At 54.6% G+C, this 18,778-nt stretch overlaps 8 protein-coding genes across 8 annotated transcripts; 5 read left to right on the forward strand and 3 right to left on the reverse strand.

Moving 5' to 3' along the window:
- Window positions 1–300: 300 nt before the first annotated feature.
- JCM15063_004757 (uncharacterized protein) lies at window positions 301–1,197 on the reverse strand (the record flags this gene model as incomplete). Its single annotated transcript, XM_076677417.1, has 1 exon — window positions 301–1,197. The coding sequence occupies one exon, from the start codon at window positions 1,195–1,197 to the stop codon at window positions 301–303; it is 897 nt and encodes a 298-aa protein (XP_076535503.1).
- A 1,372-nt stretch (window positions 1,198–2,569) lies between these two features.
- Window positions 2,570–4,179, forward strand: JCM15063_004758 (uncharacterized protein; the record flags this gene model as incomplete). The annotated part of the gene is made up of 2 exons (XM_076677418.1): window positions 2,570–3,865; window positions 3,970–4,179. 2 exons carry the CDS (start codon window positions 2,570–2,572, stop codon window positions 4,177–4,179), a joined length of 1,506 nt encoding a protein of 501 aa, XP_076535504.1.
- A 216-nt stretch (window positions 4,180–4,395) lies between these two features.
- On the reverse strand, window positions 4,396–6,941 carry JCM15063_004759 (uncharacterized protein; the record flags this gene model as incomplete). Its single annotated transcript, XM_076677419.1, has 10 exons — window positions 4,396–5,043; window positions 5,157–5,244; window positions 5,344–5,668; window positions 5,762–5,821; window positions 5,893–5,980; window positions 6,046–6,195; window positions 6,270–6,375; window positions 6,434–6,492; window positions 6,554–6,696; window positions 6,767–6,941. The coding sequence occupies 10 exons, from the start codon at window positions 6,939–6,941 to the stop codon at window positions 4,396–4,398; spliced, it is 1,842 nt and encodes a 613-aa protein (XP_076535505.1).
- Window positions 6,942–7,133: 192 nt separating this feature from the next.
- On the forward strand, window positions 7,134–7,983 carry JCM15063_004760 (uncharacterized protein; the record flags this gene model as incomplete). Its single annotated transcript, XM_076677420.1, has 5 exons — window positions 7,134–7,290; window positions 7,410–7,523; window positions 7,598–7,752; window positions 7,826–7,863; window positions 7,935–7,983. The coding sequence occupies 5 exons, from the start codon at window positions 7,134–7,136 to the stop codon at window positions 7,981–7,983; spliced, it is 513 nt and encodes a 170-aa protein (XP_076535506.1).
- A 655-nt stretch (window positions 7,984–8,638) lies between these two features.
- On the forward strand, window positions 8,639–10,421 carry JCM15063_004761 (type II protein arginine methyltransferase; the record flags this gene model as incomplete). The annotated part of the gene is made up of 4 exons (XM_076677421.1): window positions 8,639–8,965; window positions 9,043–9,438; window positions 9,509–9,928; window positions 10,002–10,421. The coding sequence occupies 4 exons, from the start codon at window positions 8,639–8,641 to the stop codon at window positions 10,419–10,421; spliced, it is 1,563 nt and encodes a 520-aa protein (XP_076535507.1).
- A 255-nt stretch (window positions 10,422–10,676) lies between these two features.
- Window positions 10,677–11,793, forward strand: JCM15063_004762 (uncharacterized protein; the record flags this gene model as incomplete). The annotated part of the gene is made up of 5 exons (XM_076677422.1): window positions 10,677–10,841; window positions 10,926–11,006; window positions 11,080–11,110; window positions 11,184–11,401; window positions 11,470–11,793. The coding sequence occupies 5 exons, from the start codon at window positions 10,677–10,679 to the stop codon at window positions 11,791–11,793; spliced, it is 819 nt and encodes a 272-aa protein (XP_076535508.1).
- Window positions 11,794–12,051: 258 nt separating this feature from the next.
- On the forward strand, window positions 12,052–16,182 carry PMS1 (ATP-binding mismatch repair protein; the record flags this gene model as incomplete). The annotated part of the gene is made up of 15 exons (XM_076677423.1): window positions 12,052–12,064; window positions 12,132–12,197; window positions 12,272–12,319; window positions 12,379–12,465; window positions 12,529–12,904; window positions 12,965–13,126; window positions 13,192–13,306; window positions 13,372–13,456; window positions 13,520–13,599; window positions 13,663–15,365; window positions 15,434–15,603; window positions 15,668–15,813; window positions 15,883–15,918; window positions 15,996–16,028; window positions 16,090–16,182. The coding sequence occupies 15 exons, from the start codon at window positions 12,052–12,054 to the stop codon at window positions 16,180–16,182; spliced, it is 3,213 nt and encodes a 1,070-aa protein (XP_076535509.1).
- Window positions 16,183–16,411: 229 nt separating this feature from the next.
- Window positions 16,412–18,284, reverse strand: JCM15063_004764 (uncharacterized protein; the record flags this gene model as incomplete). The annotated part of the gene is made up of 7 exons (XM_076677424.1): window positions 16,412–16,983; window positions 17,042–17,137; window positions 17,208–17,247; window positions 17,314–17,396; window positions 17,470–17,594; window positions 17,669–18,104; window positions 18,221–18,284. 7 exons carry the CDS (start codon window positions 18,282–18,284, stop codon window positions 16,412–16,414), a joined length of 1,416 nt encoding a protein of 471 aa, XP_076535510.1.
- Window positions 18,285–18,778: the final 494 nt, after the last annotated feature.

Here is an 18,778-nt window from a genome sequence, read left to right on the forward strand (position 1 = left end):
TCGACACTGTAGAATAGGATATAACAGAGAAACTTGTAACAATAATATCATAACTCCAACAATCGCCTACAAGGCATCGAGAACAGAAAAGGAGAGGAAAGAAAGGTAACAACGACACGAGGAATAACTTGGCAACAACTGATGGTAAGGAGAAAAGATGTGGATATATATGAACGACAATGATGCGACTTGCAGTCGATGCAGCTGCAGCTAGTGTCGAAGCGAGTGGGTACAAATGGCAGTCGAGGTGGTATTTTTTGGTTGGTGGATAGGAGGACAGTCGACAGTGACGCGCAGGGTTCACTCGAGATCGATTCCCTCCCATCGCTTCCAGTATCCGACGCCGCAGGTGCGCTCGGCTTTCGAGCGCTGGAGAGCGTAGAGTCGGTAGTGTGACTGTTCGGCCCAAACGGTGCCGGGTGGGAATGCACGACGGCGGCGACGCGGCGAGCCAGATGAGGACTCGGTCGGGATCGAGGTCGTCTTGTCATCGAAGCTCGGGAGCGTGCCGAGCGTAAGAGAGGTCGACAAGCGGTGTCGAAGACGAAGAAGCGGCAACGACATGAAACGTTCATCGTCGGTGTCGTCCGAGCTTGCATCTGAATTGTCGTATTCAGACTCCTCCTCGGCAATGGTCCGGGCGGGGCGCACGAGGGAAGTCGTAGTTGGCGCCGACGCTGTGGAGAGAGCCCGAGCCCGAGCGCGACGAGGCGGAGCGTCGGCGTGGGTGCGAGCGCGAGAGTCGCCGCCGCCGCAGCGAGTAGGAGCTCTGCCTCGACAGGCCTTGTGAGTTGGACGTGCGAAGGAGAGGAGCGACTCTGAGGTTGAATCGGGAGGCGAATCGGGAGGAGACGGCGGGAGCTCGAGCGTCTTGCGGCGGTTCGGCGAGGTGTGCACCGCAATCGGGAACGACGAGTCTTCGGGAGGGGACAGCGGCTCGAACGCCGGGCTCTCGGGATTGAGGTTCGACGAGCGGTACGATGCGACATAGGAAGGCGCCGGCGTCGATGTGGGGGTTGCTAGCGCAGAAGACTCGACGGGCAGCCAGGCAAGGGCTGTTGCAGGCGAGCGAGTCCTCGAGTGGGCACGAGAGTGTGATGAAGAGGGGGTAGGCTTGACGTCGGTGGAAGGCGCGCGAGTCGATTGAGCTTCAAGCGTGAGCCCGACGAGCGGAACCAAAGTCAGGTGCGAGAACATCGTTTTGGGCAGGCGTACAGACACTTGTCCGAGTCAGGTCGGATGCTCAGCCCAGACGACGAGCGGGAGGTGATGGAGGAGAAAGAGGCGAAGCCGCTTGCCGCGAAGAAGAATGTCCTATGATGCGAGGGAGCTCACCGTTCCATTTCGTGCGAGAGAACGCGCGCGCCGAAAAAGCTGAAAAAAAATTGTGGTGCCTCGGATCTGCACGTCTTCGAAGTGGTCGGTTCCTCGCTTCCAAGTGTTTCATCAGCTTAGCGTGTCTCGCAATCGCCTATTGGTTCCTCGCGAGACCCGCTTTCCCCTTCCAGCAGTCAACACCAAGACCAGCCTATGTACAGGTTGTACGGTGTACCCTGGCACGTCTGACGATAGCGGGTCGGCAGAAACGGCCGCCGGTGTCGCACAGTTCTGCTCGCTCGACACTGGCGGCTTCCGAAGATCATTTCGAATTCATATAATCGATCCGCTCACGTGCCACGCGCTGGCGGCCGCTGGCCTTGGACTCGGTACTGCCGAAGAAGTAGCGCGCTTGTGCGGAAGGTCCCCTTGGCCTCAACAGTCCAAGCCTCAGGAGTCAGCGGTCGCGGCTCACATCTCGAATTCCGACCTCAAAGTAGCCCTGCAATCTTGCCGTAATTTACCGCTGCTCTCCTCGACTGTATAGAAGAGGATTTCCGAGGTCGGGACGAGGGCGCGAGCGTTCGCGAGTTTGGGAGGGTTAACAAATCCAAGAAGGTGAGCTTGGTCGCCGTTACTCTCCCGTCATGCGTATCGTCAGTGCAAGTCTTCCGAAGGGGGAACTATGGGTAGATCTTCCGACCTATCGCACTGCAATCGGAATAAGGGTACCAGTCAGATATGGCGCTGACGCCCGAGAAGCTCGTTCGGAAATTGACATCAAGGTGAGATCTTGAGACCGGCGAATCGCGATGACGCGCTGCGGGCGCGTCTCCCATTTTCTGGATGCGCTGGCAGTCGGCGTGCGACCATCTATCGTCCGCGAACGCCGCTTGCATGACCTCATGGGTGGCGACGATCCTCCTTGCAGCCGTCATTGCGCTCAGCGGATACGTGTTGCTCAACCCGGACAGCCGCCCCACTTTAGGCGACAGGAGCAAGAGCAGGACCACACGGTCAACTCGAGTGCGGTTCGATACACCAGGCCCAATCATAGCCTCGAGAGTCGACAACCTTGACCTCGATGGCCTGACAATCATTCCCATGCGAGTTTGCCAATTCCCTCGCTCTTCCTGACTCGCTCATCAGATCTACTCCCAACAGCACTCATCTCCCACCGATCAAGCTGCACGTACCACTGCTCTCGTCTCGATATGCCCTGCACTGTTCGCTGGATGTTACGTCGTCGGAAATGGCGTTTACGATCCTGCGCATCGCAACATCATCGTTCAAGGCGAGAGACGCGAACCGCGAACCGCTCGGAATCAATGCAAGTGGTCTTACTGTCAAGATGAGTGGCAACACGGGTATACGGGCCCGGATCAGACTGTGCAAATCGCAACGAACAGACGGGAACAAGGACACGGCAGTGAAAGAATGGAATTTCCGATCGTCCGGCCGCACTCAAGTCGAGCTGCATGATGCCAATCTCGACATTCAACTTCAGCTTGTACAGTCACCGATGGGCGGTCCTCAAGTAGCTGTTCTGTCGACTTCTCTCAAAACCGGGGTCATTGATCGTCTACATCTGCACGGATTCTACCCTTTCGGCCGGTTCATCACCTTCATCATACCGTATATTCGCTCGACACCGCTTGTGAGCTACCCAGTCGGTGTCATCGCCGATTATTTGATCCGGGAGGCTGTCGAAGGTCGACCAGTCGACGAGATCCTGGCCAAGTTCTCTCACTTCGCCACGAAGCACATCGACGCTGAGCATTACGGCGCGATTGTCGACGCGGATCGAGAAGCGGAATCCAAAACACCACTTGATCCAAATTCGCTTGTCCCCCCTCCGCGCGCCACAGCGGAATCTACAACCGTGCGCACCACGTCCGGAAACATCGATGATAGCGCGCCATCTCACGCGCAGCGACCATTGACAACTCCATTCCGCTTTCACGCCCACCTCATCGGACCTACAAAGTTGCATTCGTTCCGCTTGCCCGATTTTTCGCCCGATCTGTATCGCGCCAACGGCAAAGGCCTGCGGAATACTTTGCAATCCCTCAACCTCCTGACCTCAGAGTTCAAGCTTCAGATTTCCAACTCGGCCCTCCAGTCGATCACGTTTGAGAATGCAAGTGTCGCTTTCGATCCTCCGCCAAACTCACCGGGCATTAGGGGCGGAGACTTGGTAATTACGGTTGCTCCATTCGCCTGCATCCTCGTGTCGTCGTTTTCCCTGTCGGCCGACGTCAAGAACCCACTGTTCTCGTGGACGACCGGTCTCGACAAGCTGGGCGAAAAAGGGACTTCATCGACAACGGTTCGTTCGAACACTCTACAGATTCGACTCAAGTTGAGCAAGGCACGTCCGGGAAGAGTTGGCGCTCCGATCGTGCTCGGTGTGGAAGAAGAGGTCGCGGCGCTCGGAGTCAACGGGGGAAGGAACGAGGCGAAAGCGTTGAGCATCAGCGATTTCAGTAGCATCGAATCCAAGGTCGAGCTTGGAAGCAAACTCGGCAAGAAATTGGGAGAGAAGGTCGTCAACAAACTCCTTGAAGGTCTCAAGGCGAGCTCTTGTTCTCCCTCTCCCTCTCTATTGCCACCAAGGTTTGATTCTGACCGTTTGTGGACGTTCATTACCAGACTCAACTAGCCCAGGCTGCCTCGATCATCGTTGCGCATTTCATCGTCGACCTCGCTCGCGATCGGTTACAGCAGGTGCTCGACGAGGTTGACGAAAAACTCAGAGTCGAAGGGGGAGTCGAATGGGGCAAAGCGCCCGATCCGCCTCCTCAACCTTTTGCTGAAACGACTGGAGAGTCACGGCGGACAGCAGGCAGGCAGGAATTGTAGTCCAAATTGGTGTTTATCTGTGCTCAGAACTCGGGAGAGCAGTTGCTGTTGTTTTCGATTACCCCGCACATGAAGAAATGAGTATTCTACATACTCATGTTGAGATCGGGTTAGAACCCCTGTCTGCTATTGCAAGACGAAATGATAAAGAAGGAACAAACGACAACAGAGTACCGAAACGACGTAGAAAAACCCAATCCAGAGAACCTCCAAGTCCTACGGTTGTCCAACAAGATCACTGACCTCTTCGTCAGACTCTTCCTCGCCATCACTACCTTCTCCAGCGACAACCCCCGGCGCGAGGTCAGCTGCCAACTCGATGGAACCTTCGACCGTGCCTTCTGCATCTCGATTCGTGATCGCTTCTTCCTGCCCTGGTAGCTCACTCTCCGAGCTCGTATCTTCGTCCCGATCGTGTTCGTTGTCGTCGAAAGCTTGCCGCACCATTTGAGTCCATCTCGACTCGCGATCGGCGCCGGGAAACAACCACACATGAGAGGTCGACACTCGTTCAGGAGTCGTCGAAACAACATCTTCGAATGTCTTCTCTGTACTTGCGAGAGCGGTCGGAACGGGGTCGAAGGAAGATTCGTCCACTTCTTGCTTTTTCGAAGTCTGTATCGGTACCTGCGTCGCGAGTTCCCATGGGTTCCCTTGCTTTTCCACAGACGAAAATTCTTTGCTTTCTTGAGCGGTAGTACCGACATGTGCCTCTTGTAACTTCTCGCAAAGATATTCGACGATTGTGTCCCCGTCTCCCAAGAGACAGATGTCAAAGTTGTGATGCGATACCGGATCCCGATTGATCAAGATCTGAGGGACGGAATGGGGTAAATGTGAAGGGAGTTGAGCGACGGGAGATACCTGATCATATGCAACCCGAGGTTAGTTGAATGCAAAAAGTCAGGAGCACGTCGCGAGGGTATGAGCGGGGGATTAGAGTGGGGGAAACATGTCGCGACTTTGAAAGGGCTCACCCGAAGCGAAGTGCCCATCACGATTAAGAGATCGACTTGGTCCCTGTCTGCCAAGAGCTTGCGATCGAACTCGTCCGACAAGTTTTCCCTACGAGTTTTTTTCGGGTAGCATACAGAGCTCAAACATGTCAGCTATTCGAAACGCTAGGCATTTCGCTATAGAGGGGGGCAACACGCTGGTACTGACCCGAAGAAGACAATGTCAGGTTTAATGATGGCTTTCCCTTTCCACAGGTTCCCATATCCGTAGATCCCAGTGTCGTTGCCGCCATCGTTTTCGTCATCTCCCGTCTCGTCGTCGTCATCTTGCCATGCTTCAACTTTGCGTTTCTTCTTGGGAGGAGAGTCTCGGAGTTTGCGCGCCTTGTCAGCTTCTTGCGCGAGACGCAAAGATTCGAATTCGGCAGTGCAAGGGGGACACAGAGGTACGCGCGAGGCATAGACATCGGCTTCGATGAACGAGCCAGGATACCGTCTGCGACACTCGAGACACGACGCCGTTGCGAATGAACCTGTCGCGAAAGAAACATGCATGTCCAGGATCAGCTCGAATCGTCCCATTGACGATAGAGAGAGACGCAAGTGTATAAGGGGATTAGACTCACCGTGGCAGTTGAGCATTTTTTCAACTCCGACTTGCTCGAACAATCCATCAATGTTTTGGGCTGTTTCACAAGCTCGGAAATGTCAGAAGGGGTTTAGAGCCGATAGCCCGGCCGCCAATCACGCGACGTACTGTAGTTCCTTAAGAGTTTGTCGTTCTTCTCGAGCAAGCGCACGAACCTGTGACATGGGCTAGGAATGAAATTCGAGGGATAGATTTCCTGGCAGCGAGGTCTGTGAGCAAGTCGCGACGTGTGCGGGGAAAGAAAAAGGACCAAGGACGTACTTTGGCAAAGCTGTAGAACACGTCGGGCCGTTCCTTGAAGAAGCGAAGATCAAACATGTCTTGCGGGTCGTCGAGTTCCCAGGTCCCTTCGGCTTTCAAGCGGGCGTAGAGACCTGTCGGTGAACGGAAATCGGGAATCCCACACGACGTCTGCAGGGCCGAAGAGGGATCCTTGTTATTTCTATGCTACCGATCGCAAGCGAGCAATGAGGTTCGGGGCTCACAGACACGCCTGCACCGGTGAGGAACAGGATCTTTTTCGATCGACGGATCAAGTCGACCGCGTCTTCGATCGTTTGATACTGTTCCAACCGATCTCGGTTACGGAGACTTGAGCAAGGCGTGTCAGAGCGCTGGCCATGTCGTTCAAAAGCGAACAAAGCCCTACACGCGAGAGCATGCGATTTTGAGCATTCGAAGTTGATCGGGATATGGCAGCTCGTGCGGCTATCAACCAGGTTGTTTTGCGTGAGATGAGGTCGAGCAAAAGAGTACAATAGCGACGCACGATCATGAGCCCGAACGCGAGGAGCAGGGTTCGAATCGGGATACCCTTGCGATCGACGTACTCGTTCACGAAGGCAAACAGACCGCGCTCCTTGAGGTATTCGGTCATCTCGCTGATCTGTTCCTCTGAGAATGCTTCCTCGGCTGTAACAAGGTCGACGAGAGTCAGTTGCGAGCAGGGACAGCGAGGTAGGAGGGGGGATAGGGAACAAACCGGCGCGGATGATGGCCTCCCAATCTTGCTCGTCGTCTTGATCGTCCCCGCTCGAGTCGGTCAGGTCCTGGAAGGACGGTATCGGACCTGGGAGCGGGTTCAGAACGGGTCCTGGGAGGGCGAGCTGGTCCTGATCGACCTCGGCTGCGGTCGTCGAGCCAAACTCGGAGGCCATCGTTCCAAAGCGCTGCAAGGTCAGTCAAGCGAGTCGAGATTCAGGTCGAAGCGAGCAGGCAGCTTCTAGAAGCAATGAGGCGCGCAATCAGGCGCGAGAGATGAGAGCGAGGCGAGACATTGACAGTTTCCAAGTTCCTCCTCTCGTCTCGCTCATCCTCCTGCCCGCGTCCACTCGACCAGCTTGTGCAAGATGAACAACGTGTCCGACGTCAACGACCTCAAGACCCCGTACCCGTTGGTCGATGCGGACCCTCATGCGAGCCGAGTGATTCGCTACTTCAGGTCATCCGACTACGCCCTGTGGGCCGCGGGCACGGCGATCGCCCCTGCAGCAATCTACGGCATGGGTACGTCCATCTTCTTGCTGCAACGGCGGCACCCTCGCCCTGCGTCTCGTCGCCGAGCCAATCCCCGTTGATCTGTCTCGCACGCATGTACCGACTACTGACCTCGCTCCCGTCAACAGAGATGGCAGACCCTACGACTCGACTTGGTACTCGCGGACTGCGACCCACCCTGCGCTTCGCAACGTGGTTGGGCTTCGCAGGTGGTTTCCTCCTCGCGTACCAGACCTCTTCCCGTTGAGTCTCCTCCAACTACAGCCTCGCTTTCCGAGCTACGTGATGAGCTGACTCGATGTGATTTGGGCAACAGTCCGACTCTGGGGATGGAAGGAGAACGCGCGAGAGGTCGAGATGGACAAGTCGGAACTGAGCAAACTCGCGAGCGAGGGCAAGCCGCTGTACGGCGAGTCGGATCTGCCAGAGTACATTCAGGGAGTCGCACACCGAAACAGCATGTGGAGTCAGGTGCGCATTTCTCCATTCGCTCGCGTTCCCTGACTATGCAGCGTCTAACCTGCTGTTGCTGAACTCGTTCCAGCTCAAATTCGGAGTTCTTCCCTGGTTCAACTTGGTCAAGTACGTGTAATTCGCAGTTTAGGCTCACCGTATACGGCACTGACTCTTCTCGCCTCGTTCTCGTACAATAGCCACCAACACCACGGCACCGACGCGTCGAAATACAAGTCGCAAGAGTGATCTGTCTCGACATGATGTACAAAAAACAACCCCGCCAAAGAGCCATCCATTGTTATCTGCGAGACGTCAGGAAGGCGAGGCGGATTTGATGACAGGCTCGTGGCGGGATTCCGAGTGTTCCTGCGTTTCTTTCAATTTCTCTCGCGCTGTTCTTTCTTGCAAAATTTTCATGCCATGCCCCGTCTTGCAACGAGCTTGATCTCATCTGCCAAGCTTGTAATTCACATGCTCCTGTTTGAGCGAGAACTTGCGAGATGTCCAAGGTCAGCGCGTACGGGTCTTTGGCTGTTTGTGTAACATCAACTCCGCGCACCTCGATCTTGCAGGGTGTTGGATCGCAATGTCCAGCTCGTTCAGGTCTGGACCAAGTCAGCTGCACAGGCTCGCCAGTTCGCGCTGCTCGACGCCGAGTCGGACCTTCTCGTCGACCTCGAGATCCAGTCACCCCAATCCACCCGCGTCCAAGCCTCGCAAGAAGCACCCGAAACCTCCTGCAGCTCTCTCGACGCGTCGCGAACTGAACGAACCGCGATTCAACTACCTACCTCACAGTTCACCCTTCGATCCAACTCCTCCAGATCCTCTCGTTTCGAGTTACCGTTTGCTCACGGCAAAGGATGTACAACGGAATCGTGAGCCTCCGAAACGCGCGAGGATGCTCGTGAGGGACTTTATCGACGATTGTCTGTACAACCCCAACTATGGATACTTTACCAACAAAGTCGACATTTTCGACCCAGATACCATTGCCTCGTCCTCGTCGACACGAACGACGAGGAAAGGGTTGTCAAAGCAGGAATTGACGACGAGTGATCGAGACCGAGCCGAAGGGTTCGACTTTGGCAATTTTGCAACGACGGCAGCGTTCGAGGAGGAAGTCGCACGGCGGTACATGAAGTTTGAAGGTCTCGAACAAGGTGCAGGAACGGTCGGACAAGGACCGGGCAGACAGGTTTGGCATACGCCGACAGAACTGTTCAAAGTCAGTAGGACCTCCCTCTCTCTCTCGTAATCGCTTTTCGCACGTCGACTGGCGCTAAATATTACCTGTGAGTTCAGCCCTGGTACGGACGAGCGTTGGCTCGGTACCTTCTCGCAACGTACAAGCTCAACTTGTACCCGTACTCGGACTTGATCATTTACGAGATCGGCGCGGGAAACGGCACACTCATGGCCGACATTCTCGACTTCCTTGCGGTCGAAGCGCCCGAGGTGTATGCGCGAACAAAGTACCGCATCATCGAGATCTCGGATCGGCTCGTCGGCAAGCAGAAGGGATCGGTAGCTGGGCACCGAAGGGACGAAACGGGCGGCGGATTGAGCGAAGGCGAAATGGGTCGGGAAAAGGCGAAGCGGCGTGGACACGGCGATCGGGTCGAAGTCATCAGCAAGAGCATCTTTGAGTGGGATCGAGTCGTGCACGAGCCGTGCTTCTTCATCGCGATGGAAGTCCTTGTAAGTGTCGCAGCTCTCGCAGACTATCTCGGTTCTATGCCGTTTCATCGCTCATGCATGCCTCTTATAGGACAACTTTGCACACGACGTCGTTCGCTACACCACCGACACTCACGAACCCGTACAATGCACTATCTCGATTGATGCCTCGGGAGACTACAGTGAACTGTACTCGCCAGTCGAAGACCCGCTCATCTCTCGCTTCCTTGCTCTGCGATCTCAACTCCCATCGACCTCGTCCTCTCGAGAATCGAAAGCGCTGAACCCGGTCCTGGCGGCATCTCCACTGTTGCGCAAGATCTACTCGGCCATGCCGTTCGCACCGAACTTGTCGAAACCCGAGTTCATCCCGACCCGGCAATTGCAGTTGCTCGAAGTGCTGAGGGACAAGTTCCCAAACCATCGAGTCCTCATGAGCGACTTTGACAAGTTGCCCGACGCTGTCGAGGGAGTCAATGCGCCAGTCGTTCAGACGCGGTACCAGGGCGAGGTGAGTGCTTCTCGCGAGGGAAGTCCTATGTCAGCCTTCAACATGCCATTGACCTTTCATCGAAATTGCTCAGACGGTGCCATGCACAACCTATCTCGTCCAACCTGGATTCTTCGATATTTTCTTCCCAACTGATTTCGAGGCTCTGCGAGAGATGTACACACTCGTGATGGCACAACGACCCAAGCGAGACTCTTCTTCGAGCCCTCCCGCTACGCTCACGCCTTCTCCATCACCAAGCGCTCCTCCTTCTCGCCTCTCTGCCGATTTCTTCTCGCCTCACTCGCATCCTTCCCCCGTCACGATGCCAAACTCGTCTCGACCAGGTTCGAAAGCCAATGCAGTCCTGCCTGGATTAGGGCACACGAAAGGGTTACAGGTCGTCGATCATGCAGAGTTTCTCGAACGGTGGGGGGAGACGGACAGGACGCGGATCAGGGATGGCAGCAACCCAATGACCGAGAGCTACTTGAATACGAAATTCTTCTTGTAGGACAGCTCTGAAATCCTTTGCTCTCGGGGAGTTTCCCGAGAGAAGAGATCCCGGCGCAAACGAACGCGCCAAGCCTCTCGAAGTCCGTAATTCGGCGATCAAGCCGATTACCCGTGACCGAACGAATTTCTGTAGCCGAGGCGGATCTGTCATCCTTTGCTCGTTCCTCCTCACTCCGACGCTCAAGCCACTCTTTAGAAGACCATAAAAGAGTGCTTGTAGGTTCTCTAGTGAGACCATTCCGCAACGTCCAGCATGTCGTCGCTCGTCCCCGCATCGCTTCACCCAACAATGTCGACAATCCTGTCGGTCCTACCTTCGACCATTCCTGGTCCGATCAAGTACGCGTTTTGGCTCTTGCTCGCGGTCAACATTCAACATTTCCCCGGCGTGTGGCATTTGCGCATCATTTGGCCTTTCGTATGTTTAGCGCTCGATTCTTCTTTTCCCTGAGCGATCAATCGAGAGAGAGGTTGACGAGCTCACGATTTCTCACTGCTACAGATCCGGTTCCAATGGGAGGTCAAACTTGGAAGAGTGTGGAAGAACTGGAGGATCGGCGTTGAGGATGTACAGAAGTTTACGGTCAGTTGTTCTGAATGTTTGCTCCAAAGTCATCTAAACCGCAGCTGAACATCTTTTTTCGTGAGTGAAACAGCTGAGCCGATCTTTCCGTGCCACTCCCGACAGTGAGTAGTTGACTTGGAAAATTCTTGACTAATGTACTCGAGATTTCGAAACTCATTCGGTTTGTTCTGGCAGGTTGCGATTCGTTTGGACTACACCTGTCCAATTCGGAGTACGCCGTGACGGTCGACCATGTCCGAGGACCGTTCGTCGTTCAGTTGATCGGTGAAACATACATGATCCCGGGAGCGACCTTTGCATTGGGGGCGACTTCGTTCGAGTACAAGAAAGAAATCCCAATCATGGGCAAGTTTACAGTCGAGAACTCTCTCCTCGGATACGACAAGAAATGGGTGAGTTCCTACGTACGGGTACACATCAACAGCCCCAAGCCTGACGTTTATTTTGCGAGTTGTTCTAGCTTTACGTTCAGACGCGTTTCCACTCCTTGCCTCATCCGAAAACAGGGGCGGTGACTACATACGCCCTGGTTCTTTCGCACGTCGTCATGAAACACAATCGACGTACGATCTCTCCTCATCGAGCGATCGCTTTGGCTGGTTACGGCGCACAACACGGCAAACAAAATTGGGAGATTGTTCAAAAACTCTCTGCCAAGGAGAAGCTGCAGTGGCTCGTCGAGGAGGGAGAAGGTGCCAAGAAGGGACAAGGGATCGTTGTCGGCGAGGTTGAACTCGGAATGGACAAAAAGGGCGAATGGCCCGGGCAATTGAAGCGAGATTGAGATCTTCGAGCATAGAAGCCCTATTATATTGATCATAGACTTCGATACAGTGTCACGCAGTAGGAGCAGGCATTTATTTATCATTATGAGTCTGGAAGAAGAAGCGCGAGAAGAGGACCCTTCAGATTTTATTTCTGATCAGGCGAAATGTCACGTGCGAGGATAGACTCGACGGCGCGCGTCTGCTGAGCTACCTTTCTTACTCCAGTTCACATTCTCTGACGACGAGGCGAATCTGTCGCCCCTGAGGGCTTCGCCATGTCCATTCAGGGTACGCTCGATCTCGCTCTGTACTTGACGCGATGGCTGACATTTGATCTCTGTGCGCGACTCGACAGCGATCGACCGCTCGTCGATTCACAGCCTTACGAGCGGACAGGTGATTATCGATCTACAAACTGCTGGTACGCTTGAGCAGCCCCTGTATCTGCAAGACTTGCAGCTGACTCTGTTTTGCCCCCACTTGATCGGAGGTTAGTCAAGGAACTCGTCGAGAATGCACTGGATGCAGGCGCGACGTCAATCGGTAAGGGCTACTGGGATTGACAGCGCGGTGCAGGTCGCTGACGACGCTTGGGCGGACAGATGTCAAATTCAAAGAGCATGGAACCGAATCCATCGAAGTCTCGGACAATGGCAAGGGGATTGACAAGGCAGACTGGGCAGGTATAGGCAAGTCAAGACTGTTCTGGTCTACAACAGACGTCCGTACTGAACCTACTCGGGGTTGATCAGCCCTCAAGCATCACACTTCGAAACTATCCTCATTTGCCGACCTCGCGTCCGTCTCGACTCTCGGCTTCAGGGGCGAAGCGCTGTCGTCCCTATGCGGCACTGCGAGCTTGTCTCTCGTTACATCCACTGCTGCCACAGCTCCTGTTGGCACCTCGTTGACCTTTACTCGAAGCGGAGAATGTGTGATCGGAGGCAAAGCCGCTCGTCCGAAAGGCACAACCATCAGAGTGGACAAGTTGTTCGAGACGGTGCCGGTCAGGAGGAAAGAGCTCATCAAAAACGCCAAACGCGAATTCGGAAAGGCGCTCGAACTGTTGCAAGCGTACGCGCTCGTATCAACAGGAGTCCGGTTCGAAGTCAAGAACACGACCAAATCGTGAGACGCCATCATTCACGCAACGATGATTCCGCCGAGCTGAATCAGCGCTCGTTGCAGCAAAACAATGACCCATTTACAGGCGCCGGCCGCCCCTTCCTTGAGGTCAAACTTTTCGTCAATATTTGCGCCCAAGTCTCTTCAGACTATGATGGACATCAATCTCGATCTCGAAGTACCCGCAGACAAGAGCGTGACGAGATGGACCGAAGGCGCTCCCCCGTAAGCTTCGAGATCAATTATACGACGAAATTGGCACTTGCTAAAGCGAGACCCGGGGTCTGCAGCATGACAGAGGTCAAAGTCATTGGACTCATCTCCAAGCCAAGTCCGGGTAATGGTCGCACCTCGGGCAATCGCCAATTCTACTACATCAACGGTCGACCTTTTCATCCTTCGAGGGTTCGTGGAGTACGGCTCACCTGGTACGGACAGGCCTTGGGCTGACGGTGTCAAAGGATCGATAGATCGCGAGAGCAGTCAACGAAGTGTACAAGTCTTTCGTGCCTGGATCATTCCCCTCCGTCGTCGCCGACTTTCAGCTTGCAACGGGTAAGTGACAGAGCGTTATCGTGATACGCGCTCTTCTCAACCCAATCTTTACTCGATCGACAGATGCGTATGATGTCAACGTCAGCCCGGATAAGCGAACAATCTTTTTGCACAGTGAAGGCAATTTGATCGCGGCGCTCAAGGTGACTAGACCGTCGCACATGATGCTTTGTTCTCTCGAAAGCTGACGTCCTCATTTCCCTAAGTCTGCTTTGGAAGAATTCTTTAGACCTTCACAGTCGACTTTCGAGATGATCCAGATCGATTCCGGCAGGAGCGCAAAGGAAGCCGCCTCCGGTAGAGAAAGCGAGAGCTTGCCTGCCAGCGAGGCCGATACCGATACCATGGCTGACGAACGACCGAAGAAGCGGAGAAAGACGGAAGATTCAGTCGGCATCACCGGTTCGGGGGAGAATCGCCTGATACCAATGGATTCGACAGGGACAAGTCGGGCACCAACCGACGATGTCCTTGATGTTGAGATCGATGCCAGTCTGTTCGCTTCTTCCTCTGCGTATCGCAACGCTCTGCCTCCCGAATTCGCCGCAGCGTTCGATTCTGCACAATCTTTCGAACTCCCGAATCCGCCGTCTCCAAAACGGAGGGCTTCCGAAATCAGAACACTATCATCCAAAGACGATGACCGACCGATCGCTTCGACCTCGTCGTCACCATCGCCCTCTGAGGACCATGATGCACAAGAAATGAGCACGGTTCCAACAAGCTCTCGAACTACTCCAGTTGCTCTTGAGCATTCCCGTGATACCGATTCGCGCGCCACAACACCTCTCTTCCGCTCCTCCCCCTCACCATCGCCGTTATTGGATGCCGAACCAGAAGTACGGCCGGTCCAGTCTCGCTCTGCTCCTCATCCAACGAGTCCTTCTTCGCCACTCCGTCCCGCAGTCGCACGGCCTGCAAGACTCCGACAGCCGCAACTCGCTTTCGTTCGTGATACTCCAACCAGTATGAGCGCGGTCTCGGCTTGCAAGGGCGAAGGGAAACCCCAGCAGAGTGGACTGCAGTCGTTTCGGGCCATAGTTCAGCATTCTGTCAACCCTAGCGCTTCCGGGAGGACGAGTAGGGATGATCAAGAGGAAGTCGAAGAGGTGTCGCTCGACGAAGAAATCGAAGACGAAGAACCTCTCGAGACTACTAAACGGGACGACCTACTCGCAGTCATTCAGAGACCACGATCGGATTCTCTGAGCGGAGAGCCGGAGGGTTGCCTTACCGCACGACGGAATCGGGGCAATCGGCAAGCGCAGTCGGAACAAGATGTCGGTGAAGAAGAAGACGACGTAGAGATGGAGATCGTTGAGAGCAGCTTCAGGGAAGCCGAGCCTGTACCCGAGCACGATGAAGAGGAGGACGAGCTCGAGGTGATCGCGTCTTCGTGTGCGTGCGTGCATGGGTCGCCAATTGAAGAATCCCGTCAACCTTCCCTCGATGGAGGCGCTATGCGAAACGAGACCGCCTCGATCGTGACGCCATTCGGAGGAGCCCCTGCAGAGATCGCCGGAGTCTTTGTCGCCGCTGACACGACACTCACTTTTGATTCCGACTTGCTCGATTCCGTATGGTCTGCGCCAGTCTCCCCTGGACTCGTCCCATATACGCAATCTCCGCCATCGACCGCATCGCTCCAAGATCTCGTGGGCGCGGGCATCGAAGAGTCAGAGGACACCGCGGCAGCAACCCTTTCTCGGGTTGTGACGAAAGACGATTTCGATGCGATGAGCATTATCGGCCAGTTCAATTTGGGTTTCATCATCGCGCGTCGGACAGTGATGGAAAAGGATCAACGGCACGATGACTTGTTTATTGTCGACCAACATGCCTCGGACGAAAAGTACAATTTCGAGAAACTTCAAGCCGAAACTGTCATCCAATCTCAGCGCCTCCTGGCGTGAGCTCTTTTCATTCCACTCTGCTGCATTGTCCCTTGAGTTGATCGAACTTTCATTTGTCGAACAGACCAAGGGTACTGAACCTTCCGTCCCATGACGAGCTCACAGCTATCGAGCATCTCGACTTGCTCAGGTTGAACGGGTACGACGTCGTGATTGACGAAGATGCTGACGTCGGCGAGCGGGTCAAGCTTTCCGCTCAACCCGTCAGCAACAAGACTGTGTTTGACATCGCAGGCGAGTACTCACCCTGCCTTGGCTTGCTTTTCTAGTTGAACTAATCAGGAGCGCATTCTTGCAGACTTTGAGGAACTATTGGACCTGATCAAAACTCGTGCCGGCACGGAGATCATCAGACCTTCCAAGACTCGCAAGATGTTTGCAAGTCGAGCTTGTCGCAAGTCGGTCATGATTGGCAAAGCGCTGAATGCGAAGCAAATGGCATCGGTACGTCTTGACCCATGCAGAATAGCGTAGTCGATCATGGTTGACCTCTTATCTTGTTCTGAGTAACAGATCGTTCGACATATGGGTCAAATGGATCAACCTTGGGTCCGTCTTCTTCTGTCCCTCGAATTCTCTGGTATCACCAATCGCTGACGATAGGCGCGACGCGTGATATTCCGCAGGCTTGTCCACACGGCCGTCCGACCATGCGCTGGGTAAGTCCCTCCTGGATTTTAGTCGGTATCGCGACTGACAATCCCGTTGCATACTTGGCAGCTCGCCGGAATGAGTGGCGCTCCAGAAGAGAGAGATCCTCGTGCTGACGTTCAGTCTCTCCTTGAAGCGTACGATTCCGAAAACATCGCGTGAAATACTATAGATGAAGTTCGGATGAGGGAGTAAGAAAGAGAAAGATAGACGAATTTGCACAACGACAACGAACGCGGAGGAGACATGGAGAGAGAAAGAGAGCTAGGGAGAAGCGATTGCGAACGATTCGGAGGGAAGCAAAACACGTGGTGGGTAAAGGAGAACCGAGAAAAGACGAGGGTATCGAGAAGATTGAGCAGTGGTGGACAGACACAAAAGATGGAGGGTATCAGGGAGTGTTTCGTGACGCAGCAGCACCAGATTCTGTGGTAGGAGAAGATTGAGTGCCAGACTCGCCTCGCCCCTGGTCACCGGAATCGCTGTTGCTTTGTTCTGTTTTCGATGTGGAAGGAGGATTCGGGGATGTATCGTCTTCCCAAGAATAGGTCGATCGAGTGGAGCTGGTGGAGGTCGTCCCGCCAGTCCATCGCTCGGCTTTCTCCAGTACTCGACAGGTGAGAACGAGCATGCCTTTTGTCCTGGCACCCAAGATCCCTCTTCTCTCCAATTGACCATGCGCGGTAGTACTGTCATAGTCTTGTCCTCCTGCCTGCCTATCGTCGGACTCGGCCCAACTCGTAGAGGCTGGCTCGGTCGGGTCCGGACTTGTGTGGGCCGGAGAGACATCTTCTCGCATCGCCTTGTCGAGGATCAGAGGCACTTCGACCATACATCGCATCAACTCGATCGTCAACCTCAGCCGCGCGTACAGGTCGAAATAGCCCAAGCGTCGAAGATTGATTTGAATCTCGTACATTCGGATGAGCGAAAACTTGACGAGCAGGGCATACTTGTGTCCAGCTGCGGCAGGGGGCCAGTCAATTTCGCCTGGCGGAATGTGCAAGCATGTACAACTCACCAAGCAGAATCTCGCGAGCTTTGCCGAAGGCTGACTCTAGGTTGTCGATTGCGTCTTCGCCAAGATTGAGGCCGGGGGACCCATCGTTTAGGGCAGCTGAAGCGGGCGAAGCATTGTTATCAGTATTCGTGATGCTGAGAGAGGATGGGCAAACGACTTCACGTACTGACAAACACCCTCACCATCTCGAAATCGCCGTTCAAGAACTGGTCGGTTCCGATTGCTAGTTAGTCTTTGTCGCTCTTCTGCGGCTATTGGCAAATATCACCTACTTCGTTGATAATGCCACGCAATACTCCATTGAGAGTCTCGTCGGCATTCGCGCCACCAGCTGATGAACTACTTGGCATGCCTGCTAGAACGTTGAATGAGAAAATCAGTTCCGAAGTCCAGTTTTTGTGCACTCTGTTCGAGCAGGCATTACTTGCCAGTATCGAATGACTTTAGTCCTCCCAGATCATAGATACGTCTCGAACTTGGTTTGCTGAGTGTCTCGTATGCATACGAGAGGCGCTGGAAAGCTGTAGTCGAAGGAGGGTAGTCCGGCAATTTGCTAAACATGGTGTACGTCACAAAGCGATCAGCACTCATGGCCTATACATATGAGTTCAAGAAGCTCAGGCTGACTCTGGATGACAGATCCTACTCCTGCTCAAGAACCCTCGCCGAATCTCCTCTTGTTTTGCCCTCTTCCCAACGCCCAAGATAGCGTACAGCTCTTCGGTCTGGTTGATCGAATCGACCAGCTCTTCCCCTTCTCCTCGCTGACTCGCTTTCTTTGCTTTCACTGCAGCTGCTGCTGACGCCCGAGGGGTAGACGGTCTCGAAGAGGACGACGGCGAGGAGGAAGCGATCTTGGCAGGGTTGTAGCTCGGCAATCGTCGAGCGGACGAGTTGTGCCGAGTGAGTTTCTTGGCTGGTGAAGCTGGGCACGAAGCGTGCGGATTCGACTCATGATTCGAGGAGGGACCGGAGGAGCGAGTCGAGGACAAGGGGACAAGGGGCGGGACATTCTCCTTCGAGGCGGATCGATCCTGCCCGCTCCCGAGCACGTACGATGTTGCTGCAGGTTCCAACCAGCCGCAGTCGACGTAGATGGAACAGAATAGCAAAGAATGATCCGCTATCAGCGATTCGCACTTTGCTAACTTCATCCAGCGACAGCAGCGGAGCGCGTACCTGTGAGGAATGCGTACGATGAGGCTGTGGATGCTGCCGCCGTCGCATAGCTGAGAATCGCCATCGAGCGACCCTCTCGAGGCCCCGCGGCCGGCAGGGATAAAGATGCACCTGATTGTCCTCGTTTCTGGCGCCTGTCGTTTCCAAGCAGTCGGGTCGCGGCTCAGCGAGCTCGTAGAGGTCTCTTATACTGTCGACTCAGTCGTCGTTGGATTGGGATTGATTAGTCTCGTTCGGAAGTGGGGGTCATGATCAGAAACAATCGCGCGCGACAATATTGCACAGCGGCCGCATTCATCCGCAAGTCTGCGCAAGTCATAGCCTGAGAGCTACCCCTCGACCTCCTTCTCGAGTCAGCTCCCCTGGCCGCGATTCAAGTTGCAACCGAATCTCTTCGATTATTCTGCTGAAGCACGGTACCACTGCCGGTTGTTGCTGCGGCCGCTCGCAAGCTTTTAGCTCTCCGGCACGCCGAGAAGCTCTGAGCGCGCTTATCAAGTACGCTTCCCACAGCGAGGCTTTTCAGCGGACAAAAAGTAAATTTGGAAAGCTTGAGCT

The sequence above is a fragment of the Sporobolomyces koalae genome (assembly GCF_050403365.1).
Source record: "Sporobolomyces koalae JCM15063 DNA, S_koalae_JCM15063T_v1_ctg8, whole genome shotgun sequence".
In the NCBI taxonomy this organism is placed as follows: Eukaryota; Fungi; Basidiomycota; class Microbotryomycetes; order Sporidiobolales; family Sporidiobolaceae; genus Sporobolomyces; species Sporobolomyces koalae.